The following is a 25,101-nucleotide window of genomic DNA, read 5'->3' as shown; positions in this document are numbered from 1 at the left end:
TATTCCTTCAAGGTGTTACTGAGGGATGTTAGTTTGTCAAATTTCTAGAATGTTTTGAGACCCTGGTAGAAGGTTTAGAATTTGACCAGAAGAAGCCAGAAAGTAGCCAAGAAACTTGGTTCTGTTTCTGGTCTTATTGATAGTATGGCTATAGAACTGTGGAAAACTGCTTTTGTTTCCTAGGTTGGGCTCGCCATAAATAGGATGGGGATTTTAATCCATGCTGCCTAGATGGTCTCACAGGGGGACTCCGAGGTTCCCTGATCAATATTGATAAGCATTTTCAGAAGCTGTTCACAAAGGAATTCTCCGTAAAAAGTATGTATCATTTCATGTGGATTGGGTTGGAAAAATCGCCGTTTCATCTGGCTGCCGTAGTTATGACTCTGTTCCCAATTCTGTCAGCCTGTTTTCTAGAGAAAATGGAAGGTTTCTATAGATTTCTGATTCAGTGGATCGTGGGTTGAGAGCTCAGACTGTGCTTTTAAGAATAGCACAGATAAAGCACCCCTACCTTAGCGAAAGTGATCCTTTCATTCACATAGTTGTTTGTACATCCTGATAGTGTGGATGTCATTTTCATTTTCATTTTCCAAAAAGCACATTCAAGAACTCAAGTTATTGACGATCCAGCCAAATACGACCAAATTTTATGGCAATCCCAGATAGAGATGCAACATCAAAATATCTTCTTAATTAAGGCAGTGGCTCTGCTGGGGCCCAGATTCTAGGATTCTCAGTAGAGAAAACATGTTTTCTTTATAGGGGAGTTTTATTAGCAGCAATGTTCCGGTATGTGGTTCAGGTTAATTAATGATGTAGTCACACTGGTGTCTTGCCATGAGTTTTATTCCAGCAAGTAGGGCACTAGGAAATTGTATTGGCATAGCCTGTCATGCCAAAAAGGAATCCTTAATTTGGACCAACTCAGTGTTTAGAATGTGTCTGGGTGAGTTCTGTCAACAAGGTAGTTTAAGAATTTTTAATATAGATATTGCTTCAGCTGAGAATTCATTCACCATAATCTATTAAGTAACAAGTCCATTGGTTTCAATGAATATACGCTGTTCTAAAATATTTTGTTGACTGAGATGATTGAGACCTCAAAGGCACAGACCACCCATAAGCTCTGGGTAGAGTTGACCCTTATTGTGTGAGGAGATTTGTACCAAGAACCACCTTTTCCTCATGAGAGTTTTTATTAATTTTGAATTATGGTGGTGTTTTAAAACTTAATTTATGTTTTGCATATGTAGGAACCTTCCTTAGAGGTTGAAACAACAAAGCAACTGGATTGGAAATTAGATTTTCCCCCTTATGCTGCTAATGTAGTTCTTGTTCCTTTGGGATTTCCCCTTTGCATGGGCTGATGATTTCTTTGAAACTGTATGGAAATTGGTTCAGACAGGAACAAAGGGGAGAGGGGATGGCAGTGATGATTCAAATTAGTGTCTCTTCTTCAATGAGGGTCTGGTGTGTCTGAAAGTGTGTGTCATCCGATATCAGCTGAGCCACCTGAGGTTAAGCAAAAGCAAGGGGCTCGAGTCACTGGAATCCAAACTGCAGGGCCCAGCACTTAATTTTTCCCTGTCAAGATGGGTTGAATTGTTAATTTGAAATCTACAACATTGTAGTGTGGCTCAGAAATGGGCCAAGCACAGTTTTACTTTTCTTTCCATGATGGAAAACCTTCTCTTCGTTTCTCCCTCATCTTTGTCCAGCCAGCATGTGAAAGATTCCTATTGCCTAACATAATGAACAAGAAACGGAATAGCTTTGTGGCTCTGGGAACAACGATAGGTTTAGAGAAAGGCATTCGGAAATACATGAAAAAGAATCTACATTTCATTGTCAGTGACACACGCGTGCGTGCACACACACAAACCCTGTACAGCTATATTCAACATTTTCACCCTTAGCTCTTGCCTAGTTCAAACACCATACCCTCTTAATTGGATTTTGGCTCACTTCCAGGTTCAGTGTATGAGGGCTCTGTATCTGTGAAATAATGATCCTGAAATAAATAGCACCTCTCAGTAGAGATATCTTTTTATGTAAAATTCTTAAAGGGAATGGAGAGGAATGAAATCTTTCTGCGTTTAGGAATTTATGGGAAAGTCACCAGAATGGGCCCAAACAAGAATTTCTGGCGACCTCATCTATGTAAGTGGCGTGTGGCACTATTTAGGGTGACAGAAAACACAAGTTCTTGATGACTGTTAGATTTGAATGAACTTCTTCATTTAAGGACTGATGATAGTAAGGATGCCAACATTGGAGACCAAACTGATGTGACCCTCACATGCTTTGGAGACCAGGGGCCAGAGTTACCTTTCTCAGGGAGGTCCTTTTAGGTGATGGAAATGGGAATACATGATATAAAGTGGACTAAGCCTCTACCTTTAATCTATTCTATCAAAGCACCAGTTAATAAGCACCTGGTGTGGAGGCCAGGCAAGGGGTGGGTTTTGTTCATCCGAGCAAGAGTGAAATTCAGAACACACGATGCAACATGGACTGCTAGGAAGAAATATTCTTTTGGCATCTGTTTGAAATGGGCAGATTTAAGGACCCAAGACTGATCTCTTTGTCTTGAAGAGAGGCTCCATTTTACTCCCATTTGATGAATGTGTATCAGTGAGTACCTTCTCAGTGCTAAAAGCTGAACTGAGGAGTAGAAGTGATGATGAAGCCCTAGACCTAATAAAGTAGACATTTTAAGATAGATTTGGGATAGACCATCTAATCTTCCCTAGAATTCCAACACTGGATTAATGGCTTTGTTGGTCACTTGTTTATTCATTCAACTAGTAAGTTTTGGGTGTCTTTTCCAGGTACTGTACTCTAGGTGCTAGAGCTTCATTGACACATGAGACTAAGTCTCTACTCTCTTGGAACTTCCATCCCAGTGGAGAAGGGTAGACCATAAACATGCAAACAGATAATTTACATCTTTTGAGAACTTGGAAAATACTGAAAAGCAAATAAAAAAAGGTAGTATGTTGGAGAACAAATGTGGCATTTGGGCTACTTTATGTAGGCAGATCAAAGAAGGACACTGAGAAAGGTGTGAACCTGGTATGTTTGTGTGAACAGGAGAAGGGTAAGAGATGAGGAAAACAAGGCCAGATCCTATAGGAGCCAATGTGCCATGGCAAGGAAGTACCCATGATGGCAGGCCATATAAGGATTGTCAGCAAGTAGTTCGAGCTGGAAGGGGGCCTGTGAGTGTGTGGTTCACTCATTTTGTGGAGAAGGAAGTGAATGCCCTGTTCGGGTTCAGTAGTTTAGTTAGTGGGGAGAGTAGAGACAGTGTGGGGAAAGTGGGGATCGAACCTGATTTCTAGGTCAGGTTCTTTTCATCAATAAAGAATGAGAGTTGAAAATTGCATCTTACCCACTTGCCTTTATTGCTTTCTCTTTCTGGTGGTTTCTGGAGGTCAGAGGAGAAAAAAGGAAGTGCCAGAAGAGAGAAAGACACTCTCTTAGGTGAGGAAATGGTTTTTACTTGCTACCCAGGTACATATTCCCAGGGCTGCCCTATAGCCTTTTATGAACCTAAGTGTATCACTCGGTTGAGAATACTAGATGTATTCCAGACAGTAAACATTTAAAGATTTATCTTCTCAAGTGAAAAACACTGAGGAGACAAGTATCACCTATAGTTAAAATCTTAAAATACTGATGAATCCTACAAGAAATGTTGGTAGCCTTTTATGAACCTAAATGTATCTCTCGGTTGAGAATGCTAGATGTATCCCAGACAGTAAACATTTAAAGATTTATCTTCTCAAATGAAAAACATTGAGGAGACAAGTATCACCTATAGTTAAAATCTTAAAATACTGATGAATCCTACAAGAAATGTTGGTAGTAAATGCATACCCATTGTTTCCGATGTTCTTTGTTCTAAGAAGGAAGGATTTTAGGCTTTCATCAAACCCTTGTACTCCTCCCTGCCCAGGATTGTGATCACTGTTGACTTTTGACTGACTTGTTTGGGAGTTGCTTCCTTCCTTCCTTCCTTCCTTCCTTCCTTCCTTCCTTCCTTCCTTCCTTCATTCATTCATTCATTCATTCATTTGACAAATGCTTGAGACAAGGCCACAATTCAGGGACTGTTCCAGGTGTCCTAGGAGCTTCCCTTCTAGTGAAGTCTACATTTAGATGCTGGTGAGGTTGATATCCATGGGGAACCAGATAATTAATTCCTCAGCATCCTGTCCAAGGCCCACTTTCTTCCAGGGTCTCCAACCTTCTTCCTCTCACCACCTGACTGGGCAGCAGAGCCATGTGCCCATTGCTTTGAGCCTCTTCTGAGTGAGCTATTCTCATGTTTGGTCTCTACCCTGCCACTATGATTTCACAGCATCATAGAACTCCAGTCTTGTGGGTTCCTTAGAAGTTCAGTCCTTTCACGTGGGAGAAGAGAAAACTGAGCCCTCAGTGAGGCATGTCACCCAGCCAGAGTCCTCTGCTTACTTAACCTGTTATATGCAACAGGTTTATCTTACTTTGATAATCATTTGGTATTTTTTTCCCTTTCTATGTCATTGTTACATTTGATTATATTTACTATCTTCTTGGAAGTGCAATGAAATAACACTAGTTAGGTAACAGCTACAACAGATGTAGTGTGGGTTTCAGGTGCTGTTATAAGCACTTGACGTATGTCAAGTGATTGGACTCTCATCCACTCCTGTGTGTCAGGTGAGGAAACTGAAGCACAGAGGGGTTAAGTGACTTGCCCCACAGGGATGTAAGCTAGTAAGTAGTGTAACCTAATTTTGCACCCAGGCAGTCTGGCTATAGGGCCAGTACTCTGAACTCCCCATCTTCTACCTTTTCATATGCACAGGACACTCAATTTCCTTACCCGGGTTGAGAAAAGCACAGGGGCACATACACTGTCACCTTAAATATTTTGGGAAGTTACTTCTTAGGATCTCAAATTAAGTAAATGTTCAACCATCCATGGCAGGAAAAGCAGTTTAGGGTTGGTTTCATTATATTTTGGACTGCCATTTTACATAATCTGAGGAGTAGAGTAAACATCCCTCCTAGTGCTTGCTCCCACGTTGTCTTTACCATTCCACAATGGAAGTTCCTGAAAACTCTCTTGGAATTGAAAATATCCTCCATGACACCAGCCACTAAATTGTATCCATCATGAGGGCCCCCATGGGATTTGAACCTGTTGTTCTTGGGAAAGTCAAGCTTCAAGTGTGTGTGTGTGTGTGTGTGTGTGTGTGAAAGAGAATATGTGTGAGAGTGTGTTTGTATGTGAGAGAGTACACATGCACACATGCATTATCTGTACTTTGTACACATGTGCAACTGTGCTCTGGTATAAAAGAAGCAGTCATATATGTATTCTTATGGGGGGTTAGGGGAAAAGTATATTTAATTAATCCAACTGAGAAGGATATAGCATTGTTCCAGAAGGGAGTCAATGAAATGAGTTTTGATTTAAAAAAAACCTCCCAGTAGCCTGAGTCAGCCTGTGCGAGTGATTTGGGAGAGGCAGGGGAGATGATGTAATGGGTTCGGCATGTTCCCATCTTGGCCACCAGTGCAAAGGGGCCCAGGGAGTTTGGGGAGGGTGTGTGCATGTGTGTGCAAAGTTAACAGGAGCGGGCGGGGTTGAGTAAGAGTGGGTTGTAAAACAGGATTAATAACCCCTTGTCAGACCTTTCCCTGTTACTGTGTTTTTCAGTAATTTTGGTTTGAATGAAGGCTCTCTAGCCAATTAATGTTTATTTGTTTCCTTTGGCAAGACCCGTTGGGGGAAGGGGTGAGATTGGTGAGTTTAAAATTTTTGTTTTGTTTTTGTGTTTTGGAAGAAGAGGCAAGTAATGTGAGTTTGGGTTTTCAATGAAGGCTCCCCTACCCCCCCACCCCACCCCCTTAAGAGGCAGGAGGCAAGACATGACCAGCTGGTGCCTTGAACTGACACAGGTGCAGAGGCTGTGGGGGGTGGGGAGCCAAGAATAATTACAGGTTTCTGAAGCATCAGGCCCTGCCTGACACAAGCGCTCATCGAGAAAACTGCTCTTTATGGAAAATTAATGGTGAAGCTGAAAAACTGTCAGGGCCATTGTTGTTCTTAGGAAGCCATCACTTCTCAGAGGGGAGGCCTTCTCCCAAGGCCTTGAGCTCTCAGGAGTTGTGGGATTAGCAGGCCTCCCTTCCTGAGCAAGGACTGCTTGGCACTCTCATATACGATGATAGGTTTTTCCTTTAGGAGTGCCTCTTCTGTATTTTTTTCTTTCTGAAACTGATTGGCAGCTCCAGTCTAGGTCTTTGCTCCAGTGTAGGACGATTTTTTCATTGACTATTAAGTTACTAATTTCATTTTGTCCATGAAAGGGTAATGGCTTTTCAGGGACATCTCATGAAACATTTTCAAGCTGTAAAGTAACAAAGTGAGGTTTCCTCCATTGTGTGTCGAGCTAAGTAGAGGCTTGATTTGATAGCAGGTGGACCAGACACTGCTCCTGTACAGCTGGATCACTTAATTTTGAGGATCACAGATATTCTAAAGGGGGAAATGCTTTTCCAAGTTGTTGGACATGCGGGGGACCCCGGTGACTTCCTTCAAGGAGCGTGAGACCTGGGCCCCAGCTCTGCGTGGGTTCTGTGAATATAGAACTCACCTTAACATTTAATTTGGAATGGGGTTGTTTTGGGGATTTCTTTTATGTGCTGCAAGTAAGGAACCCTTGGAAGATGAAAGGGGTATTCGAGGCCACTTGTTTCAAAGACAGCACCCACTCCCAGGCCTTTCATCTTCTCTCCTTCCTACCTCCACACTCGGCTCCCCAAGGAAAAATATACAAACAAATATTTTCTTTGTATGTTGAAAATAGTTCAGAGAGGAGAGATGCTGAATAGGTTTTGGTAGAAGTTTCCCAACTTTCTTGTTTGTTTAGAATTCAATTAATTTTCACAGCATTGTCTCAAAATTTACAGACTACAAGAGGGAAATATTTAATTTGGTTTCATCTCCAGCAACCAGTTGATGTGAGAAACAGAGGGAAAGAATGTGATCTGACGTTGGTTACAGTCCCACAGTTATTTTGTGGAGTTCAGCAGTTCTGGCAGTAATGTGTAATGCTCTTGCACCTCTGGGGTGTGCTATTGATGTGGGTTTGGGTGTTCTGTTTTTTTTTTTAGCTTAATAGCTAAAACATGCGGGAAGAGATTTTCACTTATACTGTGTAATTACTTACCTGTATTTTCTAAACAAAATCATTTTCTCCTAACCTTTTACCCTAATCTTTCCTGGCAATGGAAGTAAAAAAAAAAAAAAAAAAAAAAAAGAGTATTCGTTTAAAACCAATCATTTTTTGAGTCATATGTGGTTGATTCTTGTTACTGGCTCTGCGCAGTCTCTGCCATGGGTTAGACTTTATATTATATTCTCTTCCTCAAACCCACTTTGAAATGGGGAAACCCAGGAAGATGGGCAATAAGGCTCAACTACTTGGTGTCTGAGGTTCTCCCATGGGCTTAACTGAACTTACTAATCATAACCATGATGCTTCTTACCTCTCCTCTCACTCCTGAGAAGAATGGTACCAGAACTCTCTGACCATGCTGTTTGCTTCCTTTCCCATCTTTCAACTCTGACCTAATTTTAAAAGACGAGAAATGTGTCAGAGCCATTACGTGTCATCTTTAAAGGGAAAAAAAAAATCACAAAATTCCCATAAATATCAATCTTTGCAATCCTACAGAGTTGGTTTCAGGAGTCAGAGGAATAAAGATTTTGCTAAAAAGTGTGCATTATACACATATCTAATTAGGAATTAGAAAAAAATGAGTATTTTGGAAGATCATTTTTAAAAGGAAGCTCAGGTTACCCTATTATCAGTAACTGTTTTGTGTCACTTTGTATTTCCATTCTGGGATGTGTGTGAAGATTTCAAAGTATAAAAAAGTAATTAAGCTTTGGGCCAATCCCAGGGGAAAAGTAAGGGATTCATCTCCCTGTTTCTGTACTTCATGCTCTTTGGGGACAGTGGCACCATGGTTAATGGCACGTGATAAAACCACACATAATAAATGTCAGGAAGTAGCTCCCATGGGCAGCCAAGTGCAATCACCTGCGTGTGCAATTACCTGCGTGAGCATTGTTTCTGGGAACTAGAGTTCACCCCTTCTTTGCTATAAGCATCATCACCATCATATCATCATCACCATCATCATCATCAGGTCCAGGTCTAATCTCAGAAGAACATGATTTTGCAAGTTTCTATAACATGGAAAACTGTATTTCCTCTTGTTTTTGCATTTATATCCTTCCCCAATTTGCTTTATCTCTTTGCTGTTTTAACTCTTGGATCTTTTAAGTGAATGAAATAGGTAGAATGATTGGGATTAAGGGTACCTGACTAAAGGGATCACAAATGACTGATAATTGACTATAAACATGGGCAGTAGTAGGTGGCATTTCATTTCATTGACTCTATATTATTCTAGAAAAAAAATCATTCACAAAATGAAATATCTTTTTTTTTTCTTTATTGTTTTTGGTTCACCATCTTGAGTACCAAAGACCCAAAGATTCCAAATAATTAATCATAAGACACAGTAATGAGTGATGGCAAAAATATTGGACCAATGGCTTTGTCTTATGTTCAAATCAAAAGACACAGAAATGAAAAATTATTTATGTTCTAAATAAAAAGGGATGGTTTATAAAGGGATGGCACTGAGGAGACTGGACTCGAATGTGTCCAACTGAACATGAATATAGCTATGGTGGTGGTTTTGGATGGGAGTTGTGAGGTGATTTTAGCTCATTCTTTCAGAAAGTTCTAACTCTTACAACTTCACACCACTTTAAACACTTCGGTATCTTTGCCATCTGAGATAATAGAGGTAGAAGTTTTGTTCTAAAATATTATTTTTATTGTTTGAGTACCCATGTTGTATAAGGAATATATCATTGCTTTTAAGAAGATTGTCATTATTTTTAAGAATTAATGTATTAAGTTTTTTCTTCTTATTGAGAAATAATTGGCATACATCACTATGTAAGTTTAAGGCATCCAGCATGATGTTTTGACTACGTATATTGTGAAATGATGACCACAATAGGTTCACCCAACATCCGTCTTCTCATATAGATACAAAAAAAAAAAAAGAAAGAAAGAAAGAAAGAAGTTTGTCCTATGATGAGAACCCTTGAGATTTACTCTCTTAACAACTTTTCTTTTATCACACAGCAGTGTTAGCTGTAGTCATCATGTTGTACATTACATCCTTAGTGCTTATGTATTTTATAACTGGAAGTTTGTACCTTTTGACCACCTTTTCCAATATCCTCTCCCCCTACCCTTGCCCCTGCCTCTGGTAACCACAAGTTTGATTTTTTTTTTTAATATTCCACATATAAGTATAAGGTCATACAGCATATTTCTTTCTCTGACTTATTTTGCTAAGCATAATTCTTTCAATGTCCACCCATGTTGTCACAAATGGTAGGATTTCCTTGTTTTTTTAATGGCTGAATAATATTCCATTGTATATATATTCTTCAACTTCTCTATCCATTCATCCAGTATTGGACACTTAAGTTGTTTCTGTATCTCGGCTATTGTAAATAATGCTGCTAAGAACATGGGGGTGCTGATATCTTTTTGACTTAGTGTTTTCGTTTCCTTTGGATATATTCCCAGAAATGGAATTGCTGGATCATATGGTAGTTCTATTTTTAATTTTTTGAGGCTCCTCCATACTGTTTTTTTATAGTGGCTGCACCAGTTTACAATCCAACAGTGCACAAGGGTTCCCTTTTCTCTGCATCCATGCCAGCATTTGTTATCTCTTGTCTTTTTGATGATGGCCATTCTAGAAAGAAACATAGGAGTAAAGCTCCTTGACAGGGGACTTGGTAATGATTTTTTTTTGATATGATACCTAGAGCAGAAACAAAAAAATAAAAAATAAACAAGTGGGACTATATCAAACTAAAAGGCTTCTGCACAGCAAAAGAAATAAACAATATTGTAAGAAGAAAATTTGCAGAATGGGGAAAAATATTTGCTAACCATGTATTTAATAAGGAGCTAATCTCCTAGACACATAAAGAACTCCTACAACTCAAAAGCAAGAAAACATAACCCAGTTGAAAAATGAGCAAAGGACCTGAATAGCTGAACAGGTACATGAAAAGATGCTCAACCTCACTAGTCATTAGGAAAATGCAAACTAAAACCATAGATTATAATCTTAATAAATCAGGCATACCACCAATCTATGGACTCATAGATTCATTTTGGAGATACTGTTTAATTGTCCAGGATGGAGGAGGTGTGTCTTTCAACACTTGGCAGTCATCATATTTTCTTAACTGCATTTTTTTTTCTAGACCAAACTCCTGAAGTAGATAGACTGTATGTTGAACTTTGAATGAAACAATGATTAGTGGGAGGGAAGATGAAAGATTGTGTGAAGCATATGAACACAAGAGAAAGTAAAGAGCGGAAAGAATGGGTAAAGGAAACCTTTAGGGGAGGGCTGTAGGGGAAATGGCAAAAATGACTGGAGATGTTTGTAGTCTTAAATGGCAAATTTCATGTAATTTATTATGAGAGAAGGACAGGTTTAATGAAAACCATTTGTAACCTTGGCATCATCATGCCCATATATGGCCAAATTTCTTATGTATTTCTTGAACACATGAAAGCAACAACCTCTTGCCAACATTGGGGAGATTTTGGTGATCTTAATTTGTGCTACAAGACTTTGGTTATCCTGTTCTCTGTCAATTTCTGCCTCTGGAATCTGTCACAGAAGAGTAGGTATGGCAGTAGTAGGTTTGATTTTTTTTCTTTTTTAACTAGGTCTTGGATTATCACTTTTAATAAGCATGCTTCAACAAGTAATAAGAACAGCATGGAGAGAGTATTGAAAAAGATTCTAGGATGATCATTTCAACAACAATTTCAGGTGATATTTCTTAGGAAACTAGGAAAAGAAGCCACATGTTTTAAAATTGAAATGTTGGAGAGTCTTCACAAAGCTCATCTGTACCTCATAATGAGTAAGAAAATCACTTTGCACTTGGGCATTTTCCTTCTCATTGCTGACTGTAATGGATTTTTGAAGGGGTGGTGGTTGGTCCAATGACTCAAGTCTTAAGTTGTGTTGATAGGTCAGGTTGAGGGAAGCCTCATATCACCAAAGGTGAAATTTTGGCAAGGCACAATTTATGTAATTAAATTGACATCTGCTGACTCCGCGTTGGAGTTTGCTGGCTAGTGTCATTGGGACAGAGCAAATCTTTGGTTCTAGTAGATAAACAAATATTTGAACTCTATACTCAAATCTCCAATATGGAGACACTCCTAGTGTCTAATGGCTAATGGCTGTTTTTTTCCCTCTCTCTTTCTCAAAATTATTTGGACTTATAGAAAAGTTGCAAAAATTGTACATAGAGTTCGTGTCTATACATAGCCAGGTTTCTTCTAATGTTACATGATCATAGTACAATAATCAGAACCAGAAAATTGATACTGATACAGAGCCATTAACTAATCTGTACACTTTATTTGAATTAAATGATTTTCCCCGTCAGTGTCTTTTTTTTCCTCTTCAAAACCCATTGTATTCAGTTATCATATCTCAGACTCTTCCAATCTGGGACAGCTTCTGAATCTTCTCTTTTTCTTCATGATCTTGATATATACTTTTTAAAGATTTATTTATTTTTAAAGAGAGAGAAGGTACACAAGTGGGATGGGCAGAGGGAGAAGGAGAGAGAATCTCAAGCAGACTCCACACTGAGCACAGAGCCCAATGCCAGGCTTGATATCATGACCATGAGATCACGACCTGAGCCAAAACCAAGAGTTGGATGCTTAACCAACTACACCACCCTGATGTCCCCACGATCTTGGTATTTTTAAAGAATACTAGCCAGTTATTTTATAAAATAACCCTCCATTTGGATTGTTCTGATGTTTTCTCATGATTACATTGAGGTTATGTATTTTGGGCAGAAATAGTGTAGAATAATTTTGTGCCCTTTTCAGCCTGTCATACCAGGGTACATGATATCAATATGTCTTATTACTGGTGTTGCTAATTTTGATCATATATTAAAAGTGGTGCATACCAGGCTTCCCCACTATAAAATTATTGTTTTTGTCTTTGCAGTTAACTAGTATCTTGTTGGAGGATACTTTGAGACTAGGTAAATATCTTGTTTCTCATTATACTTTCATGTCTAATTTTAGCATCCATTGTGATTCTGGCCTATAGTCATTATTACTTTTTTGTTTGCCTAATTGCAATTTTCTATTTTATTTTTTTTTAATTTTTATTTATTTACGATAGTCACACACAGAGAGAGAGAGAGAGGGAGAGGCAGAGACACAGGCAGAGGGAGAAGCAGGCTCCATGCACCGGGAGCCCGACGTGGGATTCGATCCCGGGTCTCCAGGATTGGCCCTGAGCCAAAGGCAGACGCCAAACCACTGTGCCACCCAGGGATCCCCTAATTGCAATTTTCTATTTCCATCATCCCTTCTATTTTTATTAATTATAATTTTACTATAAAGAGAAGCTAATCCTCTCCATTTGTTTATTGATTCAACTATTTATATCACTTTGGATTCATAGATATTAATTTTATTCCATGTATTAAAATCCATTATCACTATTCACTCTGTTGCTCATATTGTCCAGAGTTGGTCATTAAGGGCTCCTTCAAATTGGCTCCTGAATCTTTTTGACATATCTCTGTTACTTTATAAACACTTCCTAACCTTCTAGTACCATGAGATAGTCTAGACTCATCTTTTATTTTCTTTGCCTCAGACTTTGAATCACCTATTTCTCCAAGGTGCTCTGGTTTCCCTTTATTGGATAATGATATTTAGAAACCAAGATCTGTATATTAGGTGTGCTCACTGCTACCACAGTGTCTTTCTTTTGTAGACTCTTCCTAAAGACAGAGCTAGGACATGTATGTATATATACTCATAGACATGCATACATATTTATTTCTATATATACCTCTCTGTGTGTATGTATTAATATCTAGAGTAAATACCTCAAATTCCAGTTAAACATTATAGGCATTTCTTAAGGGAGTCCTTGTAATCATTAAAGAAAAACATTGGAGATAAACCTTCTCTTTGGCTTAGAAATAATCTAACATTAAAATTCTCTTCATTCGTGCCCAGTGGTTTAGCACTGCCTTAACCCCGGGATGTGATCCTGGAGACCCAGGATCGAGTCCCACGTTGGGCTCCCTGCATGGAGCCTGCTTCTCCCTCTGCCTGTGTCTCTACCTCTCTCTCTCTCTCACTGTATCTCTCATGAATAAATAAATAAAATCTTAAAAAAAATTCTCTTCATTCTTGACATTTTAATTTCTAGCACTTCTGATGAGTTTCTAATTAACAAAATTTTCTCCTCTATCTAAGCAGAATTTACAAGAAGTAAATTTTGTCTTTTTCTCAAGACAAAAACCATTCCAAAATGATTTCTAATTCTCAGATGGAATAAGAATGCCCCGTATTAGGGTTGCAAGTGATAGCTGGTCTTAAGTGGTCCAGCATTTTCCACATTTTAGTAGATATGTCTCTATCTTTAGATCATTAGTGTGACCTGTGTACTCCTGGGATTTAAACTAGGGCATACTGGGTAGGTTATTTTTTAACCTTCCCAGAAAAGTATGTAAATGTGTTTAGAATCTCTCTGTTTCCCAGAACTCTGAATATGAAGAGATCTGAGCTTCTTAACGATCACAACAATTTCTCAGTAGCTTTCAAATCTTTGAGCTAGAAAGTATGTAAGAAGACATGACACACAAAAAACTCGATCAAAAGACTGCGGTGGCTTGGTTGTGAAATAGTCCTTGCGTGTGAGGTAGGGAACTGCCTCAAGGACAACTAATAACCTATGATTCAGCTGACTTTTACCTGAAACATATCTGGTCTCGATGATCTGGTTCTGCCCTTTGGGCAAAGCTAAAGAAGCATTATAGTTGTGTTCCAGAAAACGTGTATTAGTGGTCATTTCTAAGATTTCTAGCCTCAGCATCACCCAGGTAGGGCCTCAGGAGATGACTTTTGTGGAATGGAGGAGTTAGAATAATCAAAGTACTAGTATAAAGTTGATTTTTGTCTTTGTTTGATAGACATCATGTACCTATTGAGTGCCAGGTACTGTGCCTGGTAGGTGAGGGTGTTGAAAGGGAAGAGGACCTTTAAGGGAGGTTTTAGGAATAAGATGTCAAAATTTAGAAGTGAATTGACTTTAGCTAAAAATGAGGGCTTCAATATTGGAAATAAGTAAATGATACTTTCTAGAAATGAGATGGAAAAAGGAAAAGGAACATTTTTGAGACATGGAATTTAGAAAGAGGTACCTGAGGATAATGTAAACTTCTAAACCTGAGATGGTGATAGTGTTGGTTTCAGATATAGAGTGGTGGGAAGCTACTCAGCCAGAGCTATTATTTAATCAATACGTAAAATACTTGATGATTGCCTTATATTATAGAGAGTAGACTTCATTGTCCCCTAAGAACTTATCAACACACTTTATATTATATTATTTGGTATCACTTTGCTTTGTAAATTCATGTCACTTTTAGCTTGTAATTATTTATTCTGCACCTTCATCACATGGATCTATTAATATCTTCTTCCAACACACAGAACACTTGCACCTTGCTGTGAACACAGTGGTTGAACAAAAAAGTGTGACATGAGTGTTGAATGAAGATTAGAATCATTCATTAGTTTATACTATTAAAAGTCAAGTGAAACCCAAAGTTGATTCATATTTAAAACTCATTAATTCATTAATAGAGTTTTACCATAAGGCTGATTAAAAACCGATTTTTTGGACTTAACTGTGATGATCATTTCATTTAATAATGTATACAAATATGGAATCATTATGTTGTTTGAAACTAATAAAGTGTTATATGTCAGTTATGCCTCAATAAAAACAGTACTAACAACAACAACAAAAAATAAGCAGAAGACACAAGACTACTGTATAACCAGTGGGAGAATATAAATAATTTAAAGATTTTGAAGGTTAAAGTACATAAGTTGGTATTGGATACTTCAGCAAATAGAAAAGAAAACTTTGGAGGTAGAATTTGAGTTACTCAGAGAGTAGGAATGGAATGAGACAAGCAGGGTAGGAGGAGTTGGGCCCTAGGTGTCTTAAGGATACAGATGATGTTTGGCAGCCATGAAGGACAGGCTGACAGAGAATCCCAAAGGCAGTGACCATCAATGGATTAAATACTAACCCTAGGTAGGCAGCTAGAACCTTGTCAAAATAGTGAGCATGGCATAGCTATTTCATGCAGTCTAAGAAAAACAGGTAAAATGCTGACATATGCACATATTAGAGAAGCACAATCTACCTAAAATCTAGACAAAGAGCTCATGGTTCTATGATTCTATATCTGGGAAAATGTAAACCCTACCAATAGTGCATCTCTATTAGAAATTTATGGGAGAATGAATAGGATAGGAAAGAAAAACAAAAACAAAAACAATATTTTGAAGTGTCACCAAAATAAAATCCTTAATAGATACAACACAACTAGGTGTATCATTAAAATATATTCTTAACAGAATAAAAGCCTAAGATCCAAACATTGGTGAAAATCAAAGATGCCTCTACAGAGGCAATAAATTAGGACCTCGTCTCACTTAAAATTTGCCAGTAATGTTTCTTTGCCATTAGTGTTTCTTTGTTAAAGTCTCGAAGCCAGAGCAAATAGAGCTGAGGGTGCCAGTTAGCACCATGGTTTTTATACAAGATTCTGGAAAAGTAGAATTTTTAAGTGAGGAGAGCTTTTCGAGTACAAACTTAAATATTCACTTTTGCCATAAGAGCGCTTCCACCATCTTATGAAGAGCACCATGGAAGAAGATTTGTTGTGACTCCAGAACTTTTCAGTTTTCTTTACTTCTTTACCAGGTGAAAGCTTTATGTTGAAATATATTGGGTCCTATCTCTAGCAAGTCAAATAGCTGTGTTTGAACTTATTTTTATCACATAGTTAGAGATGCTAAACCATTGTATTCAGACTTAGGCTCCTTGCCACAAAATAGGTAGCAATTGTATTTTGAATAACTTACTGTAAACAATGGGAGTTTTGTCTTGTAAGCAAAGGTTTTGTGAGAGGCATTCTTTAGAACAGTACCCATTCCTGCTGGTTAGCAAATGCAAGGCCAGGCTTGCTGTTGGTTGATTGCAACTGAGGTCACCTCTCAGTTTGGACGGGTATGATCTGATCTTCGGAGCAAGTTGGAAAATTGACTTATTTTTGCAAGTTGCCCAAGTCTGTTTGAAAAATGGAGTTCGACTATGGGAAGTCTTGTTTCAGTGTGAAAACTTTGTCTGATTCTATTTGCTTCTTGCTTACATGAGAACTCCTAAGGGTGCTTGGAGACTTTTACCTGCTGACTTGGGTTGTGGGGCAGAGATCATTTTAACATTGAACATTATCTCCGGGATCTTGATGGTGCGAGATAGTCCTTCTGGGCCTCTAGTTCCCCTTCATTATACTTGCATGATTTGACCCTTATGAACCCTTCAGAAATTACTCGGGGAGTAAATAACAAGGTCAGACCTTCCACCAAGAAAAGTTCAGATTCCAGCCACAAAACCGTTCTGTGTGTCTTCCTGCTCAGCCTGTCAACATGTGGCCTCATGGTGTTCTTCGCCTCTGATGGCTGTTTCTCTCCCTCCCTCCTTCCCCTCTGCAGACATGCCTTGAATTGGAACGCTACCTACAGACGGAGCCTAGGAGGATCTCGGAGACCTTCGGGGAGGACTTGGACTGTTTCCTCCATGCTTCTCCTCCCCCGTGCATTGAGGAAAGCTTCCGGCGCTTGGACCCGCTGCTGCTCCCGGTGGAAGCCACCATCTGCGAGAAGAGCTCGGCAGTGGACATTCTGCTCTCTCGGGACAAGTTGCTATCTGAGACCTGCCTCAGCCTCCAGCCAACCAGCTCTTCTCTAGACAGCTACACAGCCGTCAACCAGGCCCAGCTCAACGCAGTGACCTCATTAACGCCCCCGTCGTCCCCTGAGCTCAGCCGCCATCTGGTCAAAACCTCACAGACTCTCTCAGCCGTGGATGGCACGGTGACGTTGAAACTGGTGGCCAAGAAGGCTGCGCTCGGCTCAGTCAAGGTGGGAGGGGTGGCAACGGCAGCAGCGGCCGTGGCGGCAGCTGGGACAGTTAAGAGCGGACAGAGCGACAGTGAGCAAGGAGGGGTGGGGGCCGAGGCGTGCCCCGAAAACAAGAAGAGGGTTCACCGCTGTCAGTTTAACGGGTGCCGGAAAGTTTATACAAAAAGCTCCCACCTAAAGGCCCACCAGAGGACTCACACAGGTAGTGGTACAAGTTGGCCGCACGTGGTTTCTTCTGCTTCTCCTCCTCTTCCTCTTCTTCCTCCTCTTCCTCCTCTTCCTTCTCCTCCTCCTTCTCCTCCTCCCTCTCCTTCTCCTCCTCTAGCCTCTCAGTGGGAAGGGCTCCCGTGTCCCAAGGAGGGGCGTCGTGCTCACCTGGAGTGGTAGCCAGGCGGGAGGGCCGGGCCAGGGCGGCGGAGTGTCGCTCGCTGGCCGCGCCATCCTTTCGGGCCCAAGGAGCACCCCAGGGCAGAATCACACAGTTCCGAGGACGCCTGAATGGGCTCCGGCGGCGTGACTCACCGCCATACACCCTGCACGTGCTTGTCACCTCCCTGACACGTTTCATCGTTTTAGGAGCGTAGCTCTGCAGTTTTGAGCAACACTGGAGTCTGAGGAGGCACATTTGAAAGACTCCACGGCTAAACAAGGTAGTCGGGGTGTCCCTATTCACTCTTTTCCCAGCATCCCTGATTTTTCATCAAAGTCACCAACAGCAGGAGGGTTTCAGAGTTCATTAGATGTGATCATTCTATAATTAATTGGCATCTCCTCTTTTGCATTGTTCTCTGGCGCGTGCTTTATGGAGAGATGGCGGAATTGCTTTTTAATGAGCCTGTTACTGGGAAGTTGCTAAAGTGATTACATTGCTATGTGTGTGGTAGAGGGGAGTGGGCACCGACAGGGGCTGTATGTTTTACTCAGGACTTCTGCAGTGATTCCCAGGCACCATATTGATCTTTGGAGCAGTGGGATGATTTGGAAGAGCGGGGCTTACAGAGCAAAGAGTGAGATTGGCATTTTCCTTGAAACTGGTCTTCGTTCTGTGCTCTGAGGTGCAAGCTTAGGGCTGGTGTTTCTTCCTCGTGTTAGCATCCTAGGAGCCATTACTGTCATTGGCGGGTTTTAAATGAGTCCCTACTGTCTCGCCTGTGTGGTTTTGCATACCGCTTGCACAGGACCGCTGAAGAGGGAAAAGCTCCAAAAGTATAGCAGAGTGAGAGTGCAACTGGAGAGAAATGGGTGATTGGATTTGAGCCAGGAGATGTGGCTGCTGAGAGTCCTTTTTGGTCTCACAGCTTGTCTTCCTGGTGCTTTGTGGGGAGTTTCGGTCTGTGCCACCAAGGAAATGTGCAGAGCAGATTTCATTGGCTGGAAAATCAGAAAGACCCGGGTTCTAGTTCTCACTGTGCCACTAACTAGCTCTGTGACCTTGAGAGTGTCCCTTTCCCTCATTGGGCCTCATTGTCCATATCTCTCCAACCGACTGGCTTTCCCATCCAGTGCTCTGCAGTGTCAGGGGCATGAAATATCTGTGTGCAGTACAGAAGCACTTTCCTGAAGTAAGATGTGTACTGTGTGTCTAAAAGAAATCACCATTTTGAACCTCAAAGTCAGTCCCAAGGGAGGATGAGAACATACTGCTTCTTTGCTACACAGGACTTCGTCATGTACTCCTCCAGTTCCACATTTAACTTCCTATGTAACTCTTGGCTCATGGGAAGGTCTGCTAACATGACTTGTGAACCTGGTGGCTCAGGTTGCAGAGTCCCGTGTAGGGTTTCCCAAGAGTTTGAGTCTGAGTGCTCTACTCCACAGACAATGCTTCCTGCTCGAGTCAGCTTCTTTTCCTTTATGATATTGTCCTGCAGGTCATTTTTTATTTATATATCTTTCTTTCTCAAGTCACTGAGGAAAGTCATGACAAGACATTGCAGTGCTCCCAGGCTTTGATGGTGACTCACTTCCTATTCTCCCCAGGAAACCAGAGAAAGCGGAATGAAGCAAGAATGCTTTGTTGAGGGCGTGGAAGTCGTGATTATGGACACGTTTCTGAATTATTGACATGAAGACAGGCCACATCCTGTCTTGTATGAAGACTGGACAGCTCTGGGGAAGCGAGATTCTATGTTTTCAATGGGAAGTCCAGAGCATTTTTCTTCTTTTCTTATCCCCTTTTCCCAACAGATGTGTCAGAAGGAAACCCCTTTAGGAGTGGTGCTTATTCAGTGCTTTGTTTTTTGGGCATTGTCTACTCAGAGTGATTATCAAGGTGGAGCTCATTATGTTCCCCAGCACCTGCAACCACTTGCCGTACGGTGGACTGATGTGTTAAGACTCCTCCCCATGGGTAATTTACTCAAGGAGGCACCCTACATTATTGAAAGGCAGTGTTGCAGAGTGGTTAAGAGGGAGGGAGGGCTTTGTAGTAGGTGGACAAGGATCTGAGTTCTGGGTCTACTGCTTCTTAGATTTGTGATCTGGTTAGGTGACTTATCTTCCCTGAGTCTCAGCTTAGTCATTTATAAAATATGGGGATAATTTTATCTTCAACCTAGATTGTTTTGAAAATTAAATGTGTAGATATATGTAAAATACTTGGCAGATCGTAAGAGCTCATTGAAGACCGTAGTGGAGTTGGTTGTACTTACTACGATTGCTGCTGATATTGATTAATGATGACTGCGTGAAAAAAACAGCTCTATAGAAAGTAGAAATAAGGCAGTAACCAAAATTAAATACCATCGAAAGCAAAAAGCTTTTTCCTCACTCTGTGTGGGGGTTATGATACTCATGGACACCAGTTATAGAAAGTGCATCTGGATGTGCAGGCATTGGCTCATTGAAGGTGGCAGCACTGTGGATTTTGGCTTTACTAAGACAATACAGAAAGCGATCTCCTTGCATCCTCCAGAAGTATTTTGCCTGTGAAACCCTCCTCAGAGATGATAAGCATGGAAGGAAAAGTAGGTGCTATAAGAAAGAGAAACAGGAGGGGACCTAGAGGTGAGGATGGAGGATGGGGAGAGGGAATATGAATTAATTTGGATTAAATGGATGAGAATCAGAAGTATTTATTTGGAATTGGTGTGAATGGGGCACATGGGGAACTGAAAACAAAGGTGATAATTTATGTGGTGTGGATGAACTAAGAATAATGAAAAAAAGCATGAAGGATAGAATCAAATTAAGTGCAAACATATAAAAGCAATGGACTAGTAAAAGCTTGAGGGCAAAGGTATATGGCGATGGGAATTCTGGTTGGGGGTGTGGCTGATATAAGTGAGTGAGGGGCAGAGATGCCAACTAAATGTTGAAATGGAGTTTAAAAAAATGGGCTCTGGTTGGATCCGGGCAAGCTATTTTTAACACAGAGCTCCCTTTAATTTAGTGGAAATATTTCTTTATTTTTGAGTTGGGGGAGTGTTTGAGGAGAGAGAAAAAAAAAAAAGAAGAAGATGAGAAAACCATTGGGTAAAAAGAGGGAAAATATTGGCATTCTTTTCTCTAGAGTCATATATGCTATATCTTTTCTATATGGTAATATGTTGAAAAGGAGACACAGTTGCAAAAATGAAATAAAATAAAATGTGTGGGTCTCCCTCTATGCATAAGAAAGACAATACATTCTTGGTAACATGGATTTGCTTGCACTGAAGAATTTTTAAAATGTTATTCATTTAATCTTTATATAGATAGAATTTACTGAGCTGGAAAAGATATGCCTTTTTTTCCCCCCTTCTGTGGCTGTTCTTTTGAGGATGCTGAATCCTTCAAACTTTTTGCCCTGGAGGATGTTAGGCAATGAGGTGATTTTTTTTTTTTAAGGTAGCAGATGTTCAAGTTGGTAGCTAGGGCACAAATACTGTTTGCCCAAGGAGGTGAAGTTAGGGATGGGGGAACCGAGGGAGGGGCAAGACAAGGCAGGGACTGGGACAAAGGGAATATTGTGAAGTCGCAGGATCTTAGTGAAAGGAAGCATATAAAAATGGACATATGGTTTATTCATTGCGAAGAGCACTTAGTGCTGGCATGTGTGTAAAAATGTCCTTTAGCAGCCAAACCATTACAGACCTTTCTCTCTCACTCTGTTTTCTGGTCTTTGTGTAGCATAGTTTTCTTGTTCAATAATTCAGTCATTACGGTCACAGATTTATTTATCTTCTTGGAGTCAGCTAAATAATTCTTATATTTTGATACAAAGGAAATTTTCACTTTCAATTTTTAAAAAAATCACTTTACTATGCTCATGTTCAGCAAAAGTGAATTTATTGAAATGTTAGTAGTTTCTACACAAAAAGAGAAAGAAGTGTTTTCCACATTTCTTCTTGATCATTTCTAAGAAGGAAAAAAAGCCTATGATTGAAGTGGTGCTTTGTGTTAATTGAGCAAACTTTTCTAATACAGAAATTCATATAAAACGTGTCCACATTTATACTTTTGAGAGTGAGTCATGTTGGTAGAGTCAGGACAAAGGCCAGAAATGAAATCTTTGGTCGTTTATCACAGAGGGGGAAAAGAGGCCATCTTCTCGCATGTTCCACTTGGAGGACTCTTTCAATGGACGGGTGTTGCTTTCACGTAATCCATGGGTCTATCTGATAAGCACATTCTGGATTTTGCACCAACGAATGTAAATGGGTGCTTTTTAGGTGGAAAAATCACACAATTGGGCAATTTACTTAACAATTTATGTCTGCTGTGGGGCAGGTCTTGAGGTGGCACCATTTTTCAGTCTAACTTGGATTTAGGGAAATTGTTTTCAGATAAAAAGGAAGCTAAAAATAACAGAAACAAAGATGAGTGTCATATTTAAAAGGCAAACAAAAGTGTTTATTTTATACGTATAATGAAAGTTCTCTAAAATTTGAAATATCATCTATTTATTCAACAAAGAAAGCAGTTGCTGTGTGCCAGGCATTGTTCTAAGTCTTTTACAAATATTAACCTTTTTAATCCTTGTGTTAATCTAATGACGTAGGTACTATTCTTATTTTATAGGTGAAGGAATGAGGCCCAGAGAGGTCAAGTGACTTGCCCAATGTCACACAGCTCCGAGGAGGCTGGGCCAGGATTCAAACCAAATAGTATTGCTCAAGTCCAAGCTCTTAACTTCTGTGCTGATGAACAATGAGAAAAGAAATCAAGTAGATATTTTTCTTAATAACTCATTATTAAGAGGAAATGAGAAACATAGTTTAAATACAAATTGACAATGAAAACTACTCTGAGTGTCTTCTAAATAGAATAAAGTTGGGAAGGTCCTTAAACATACTGCCTCATCAAGTGACTAAGAACCAGAACAAGGAAATTACAAAGGAATGGTCTTCCGTTCCTAGGCCCATTATTGTTACCATTATAGTTACTGTTATTATGGTCATTACTATTAAACCATTTTTTTAACCTTAGGATTAAAGCGAGACTTTCTTGTAACAGTCCCCAATTCTCTCATTAAAATGACAAACGCTAATGCTCCATTTCTATGAAATTAGGGCAAGCATGATAACGTATGGGGGAAACTGAGAATCAGCAGTGTAGAAATGCTTTAGCCCAGGTTGTATGACCTGCTGTTGGCAGAATTAAAATTTGACCCAGGCCTCCTGTCCCTTGGGTTTGCATCCTATTCAATAGATCATCATCTTCTTCATTTTGTTTGTTCTGTTAGTCACTTCCTGAATGGGTCATCAGTGCCCCTAGATGTCAGGCGCTGCACCACTGAGTAAGCAGGACCTGGGAAAGGCATAGTCCTTCCAAGAAAGAGTGCAGAGGGAGACAGAGCACTGAATGAGAGTCGGAGCACCTAGCAGAAGTCAAAAGCAGTGAGGACAATTCAAAAAAAGTTGCCTTTCTCTTTTTGGACAGAGTGTTTATTCGTGCTATTCATCGTTTCAAATGATGCCCATGTGATAATACACTAATTTATCTAAATAGAAGCCCTAATTCAAGGTCAGGCATATCAGCAGGATAAAATTAAATACCTCAGTCTGGAACTGTAGGGGGCCCATCGACCACTTTCAACCTCCTCAGCCCCATAGATAAGAATTCTTTGAATTTATACAATAGCAACTGAAATAGGGCAATTTTAAGGCATTAAAGGGCCTTTAATATGCTGAGACACATGGCTGCTAATGAAGTTTATCCATGTGTTGAGGCAGAAACTCATTAAAGCCCTATTATGGGATGGAAACTAGAATAAGGGTTAACTGTTCAGTTCACAAGGTGGAGAGAGTTTAATAGAAGGGTGTAATAGTTTGGTTTAGCATATTCAAGAGCTTAAGAGAAAGAGTTTGAAAAGAACGGGTGTGAATGAGATGATGGAAAACAATTGATGGGAGAATTTTATGATTCAAGAAATTCTTAGAGCTTCACCACATGATAATTTAGCAATATGTTAGCTCTTAACGTTTATGAAGATAAATTTCAGTAAACATATATTGGATGGAATGGCATAAACTCAGCATATACACAGCAAGCACATTTATTTTATTATTAGAATATGGTAATAAATGTAGGCTTCATGGGATGCCTATTCCAGATGTCCTTTTAATGGATAATTGGTAGTCATGAAGTAAATAAGCATGTTAAAATAAGAATGGAAGGAGAAGAAAAAAAAGAATGAAATTAATAAGCATTTCATCATAAACATATTTCTTGAACACCCATCATACTACACACTTTTCTTCCCCCTATCTCGGAGGGCCCTGCTTTTTGATGCAAAAACCTGAAAATGGTTTTATGAAGTTGCTATATTTGGAACCTGATCTCAAAAGAGAAAAGAACATGGATTGGGGGTGAGAGGTTGGAATGAGGGAAGAGAAAAGAGGAATCTCATTTCAGAAAAGTCTGTGGAAGTAATAGAATTTTATAAATTCTAAGATTTAAAGGTTAGGCCAGCTCTGTTTGATGGAGAAGAGAAAAAGAAGGTCATGAGTCGTTTGCGCAAATGAAGGAGAGACATTGGAAAGGCCAAGTGTGAACTTAAGAAAAAAACTGTTCTCTCTAATAAATAGATAATGTACAGAAGCTGTTTCTATTATAATAAGCATGTTAAGACTGTGATGATCATGGTTATCCTGTACACTTTATGCTGGGAAGTTTGGGGCAATTAAGTGGAGCTTTGAAAAGAGTACAGGCTAAGTGATATTATAGGAATTAGCTGGGAGTAGACAATACTTACATCATATGTCTCCTGAAGTTAAAACAATAATGGAGTGATTCTGTTTGAGTCAGACAAAAAAGGAGTTTAAGAAAGTTGTGTTTAATAAAAACAAAACAAAGCAAAACTTTTTTAAAAAAAACTTTGGAATCATCCTTTTTAAAAGGTTAGTTAAAATATTAGGAGAGATGGAAATATATTTGTAATATGATTTTCTTTGAAAAATATCCAGCTTGAGTTTAGTAGAAATTATAGTTGAAACCTCAAAAATGAATCAAGAAAGCACAAGCATTTCATGTAAGGAAGCCAGTTCCAATAAGCAAATAGGACTCTTTGGGAACCCAGCCTACTGTGGGCATCTATGGTGTGGGACTCAAAGCTCTGCTAGGTGACTCAGGTATTAAAAGATGAGAGCCTTGCTCTTTCCAACCAGGCAATGTCTATTTGTCCCCACCCTGAGGAAGGTGAACTGGATGGCCCTGAGCAACCTGTTTCCCAAAATCTCAGTTCCTTCTTCATGCCCCACCTAAGAACCTTACACCTGATGCTCGCCTACACTGGGTCACTTCCTGCCTTTGAAGCCTTCCTTTATTATCTTTTTTTGCATCAGAATGAAATTTCTTATTGTTATTATTTTTTATATTGAATTATGGGTGGCTGTTAGTGGAATTTTAGGCATATTCAAGCAAGTAGGGAGGCAAGATGGGGGTATGTTGGAAGCTGGGGCAGCATTTCCCACCTTCACTCCCTCCCCTC

At 39.8% G+C, this 25,101-nt stretch overlaps 1 protein-coding gene across 6 annotated transcripts in view; it reads left to right on the top strand.

Annotated features, from left to right (window-relative positions):
• The window catches only part of KLF7 (Kruppel like factor 7), a 95,349-nt gene that overhangs the window by 31,047 nt on the left and 39,201 nt on the right, over positions 1 to 25,101 (top strand). For 5 of the 6 annotated variants that reach the window (XR_005385288.1, XM_038585552.1, XM_038585551.1 and 2 more), the window contains one exon: positions 16,761 to 17,391. Coding sequence is in view for 5 of the 6 variants with exons in the window: in XM_038585552.1 (XP_038441480.1) it covers positions 16,761 to 17,391 (631 nt within the window). In the remaining variant the exon portion in view is untranslated. The remainder of the gene's footprint in view (positions 1 to 16,760; positions 17,392 to 25,101) is intronic. The other variant, XM_038585554.1, reaches the window with a different exon arrangement.

Source organism: Canis lupus, chromosome 37, assembly GCF_011100685.1.
Source record: "Canis lupus familiaris isolate Mischka breed German Shepherd chromosome 37, alternate assembly UU_Cfam_GSD_1.0, whole genome shotgun sequence".
NCBI lineage: Eukaryota > Metazoa > Chordata > Mammalia > Carnivora > Canidae > Canis > Canis lupus.
Note: the sequence above shows the minus strand (reverse complement) of the source record. Positions and strands in the feature narration are given on the sequence as shown.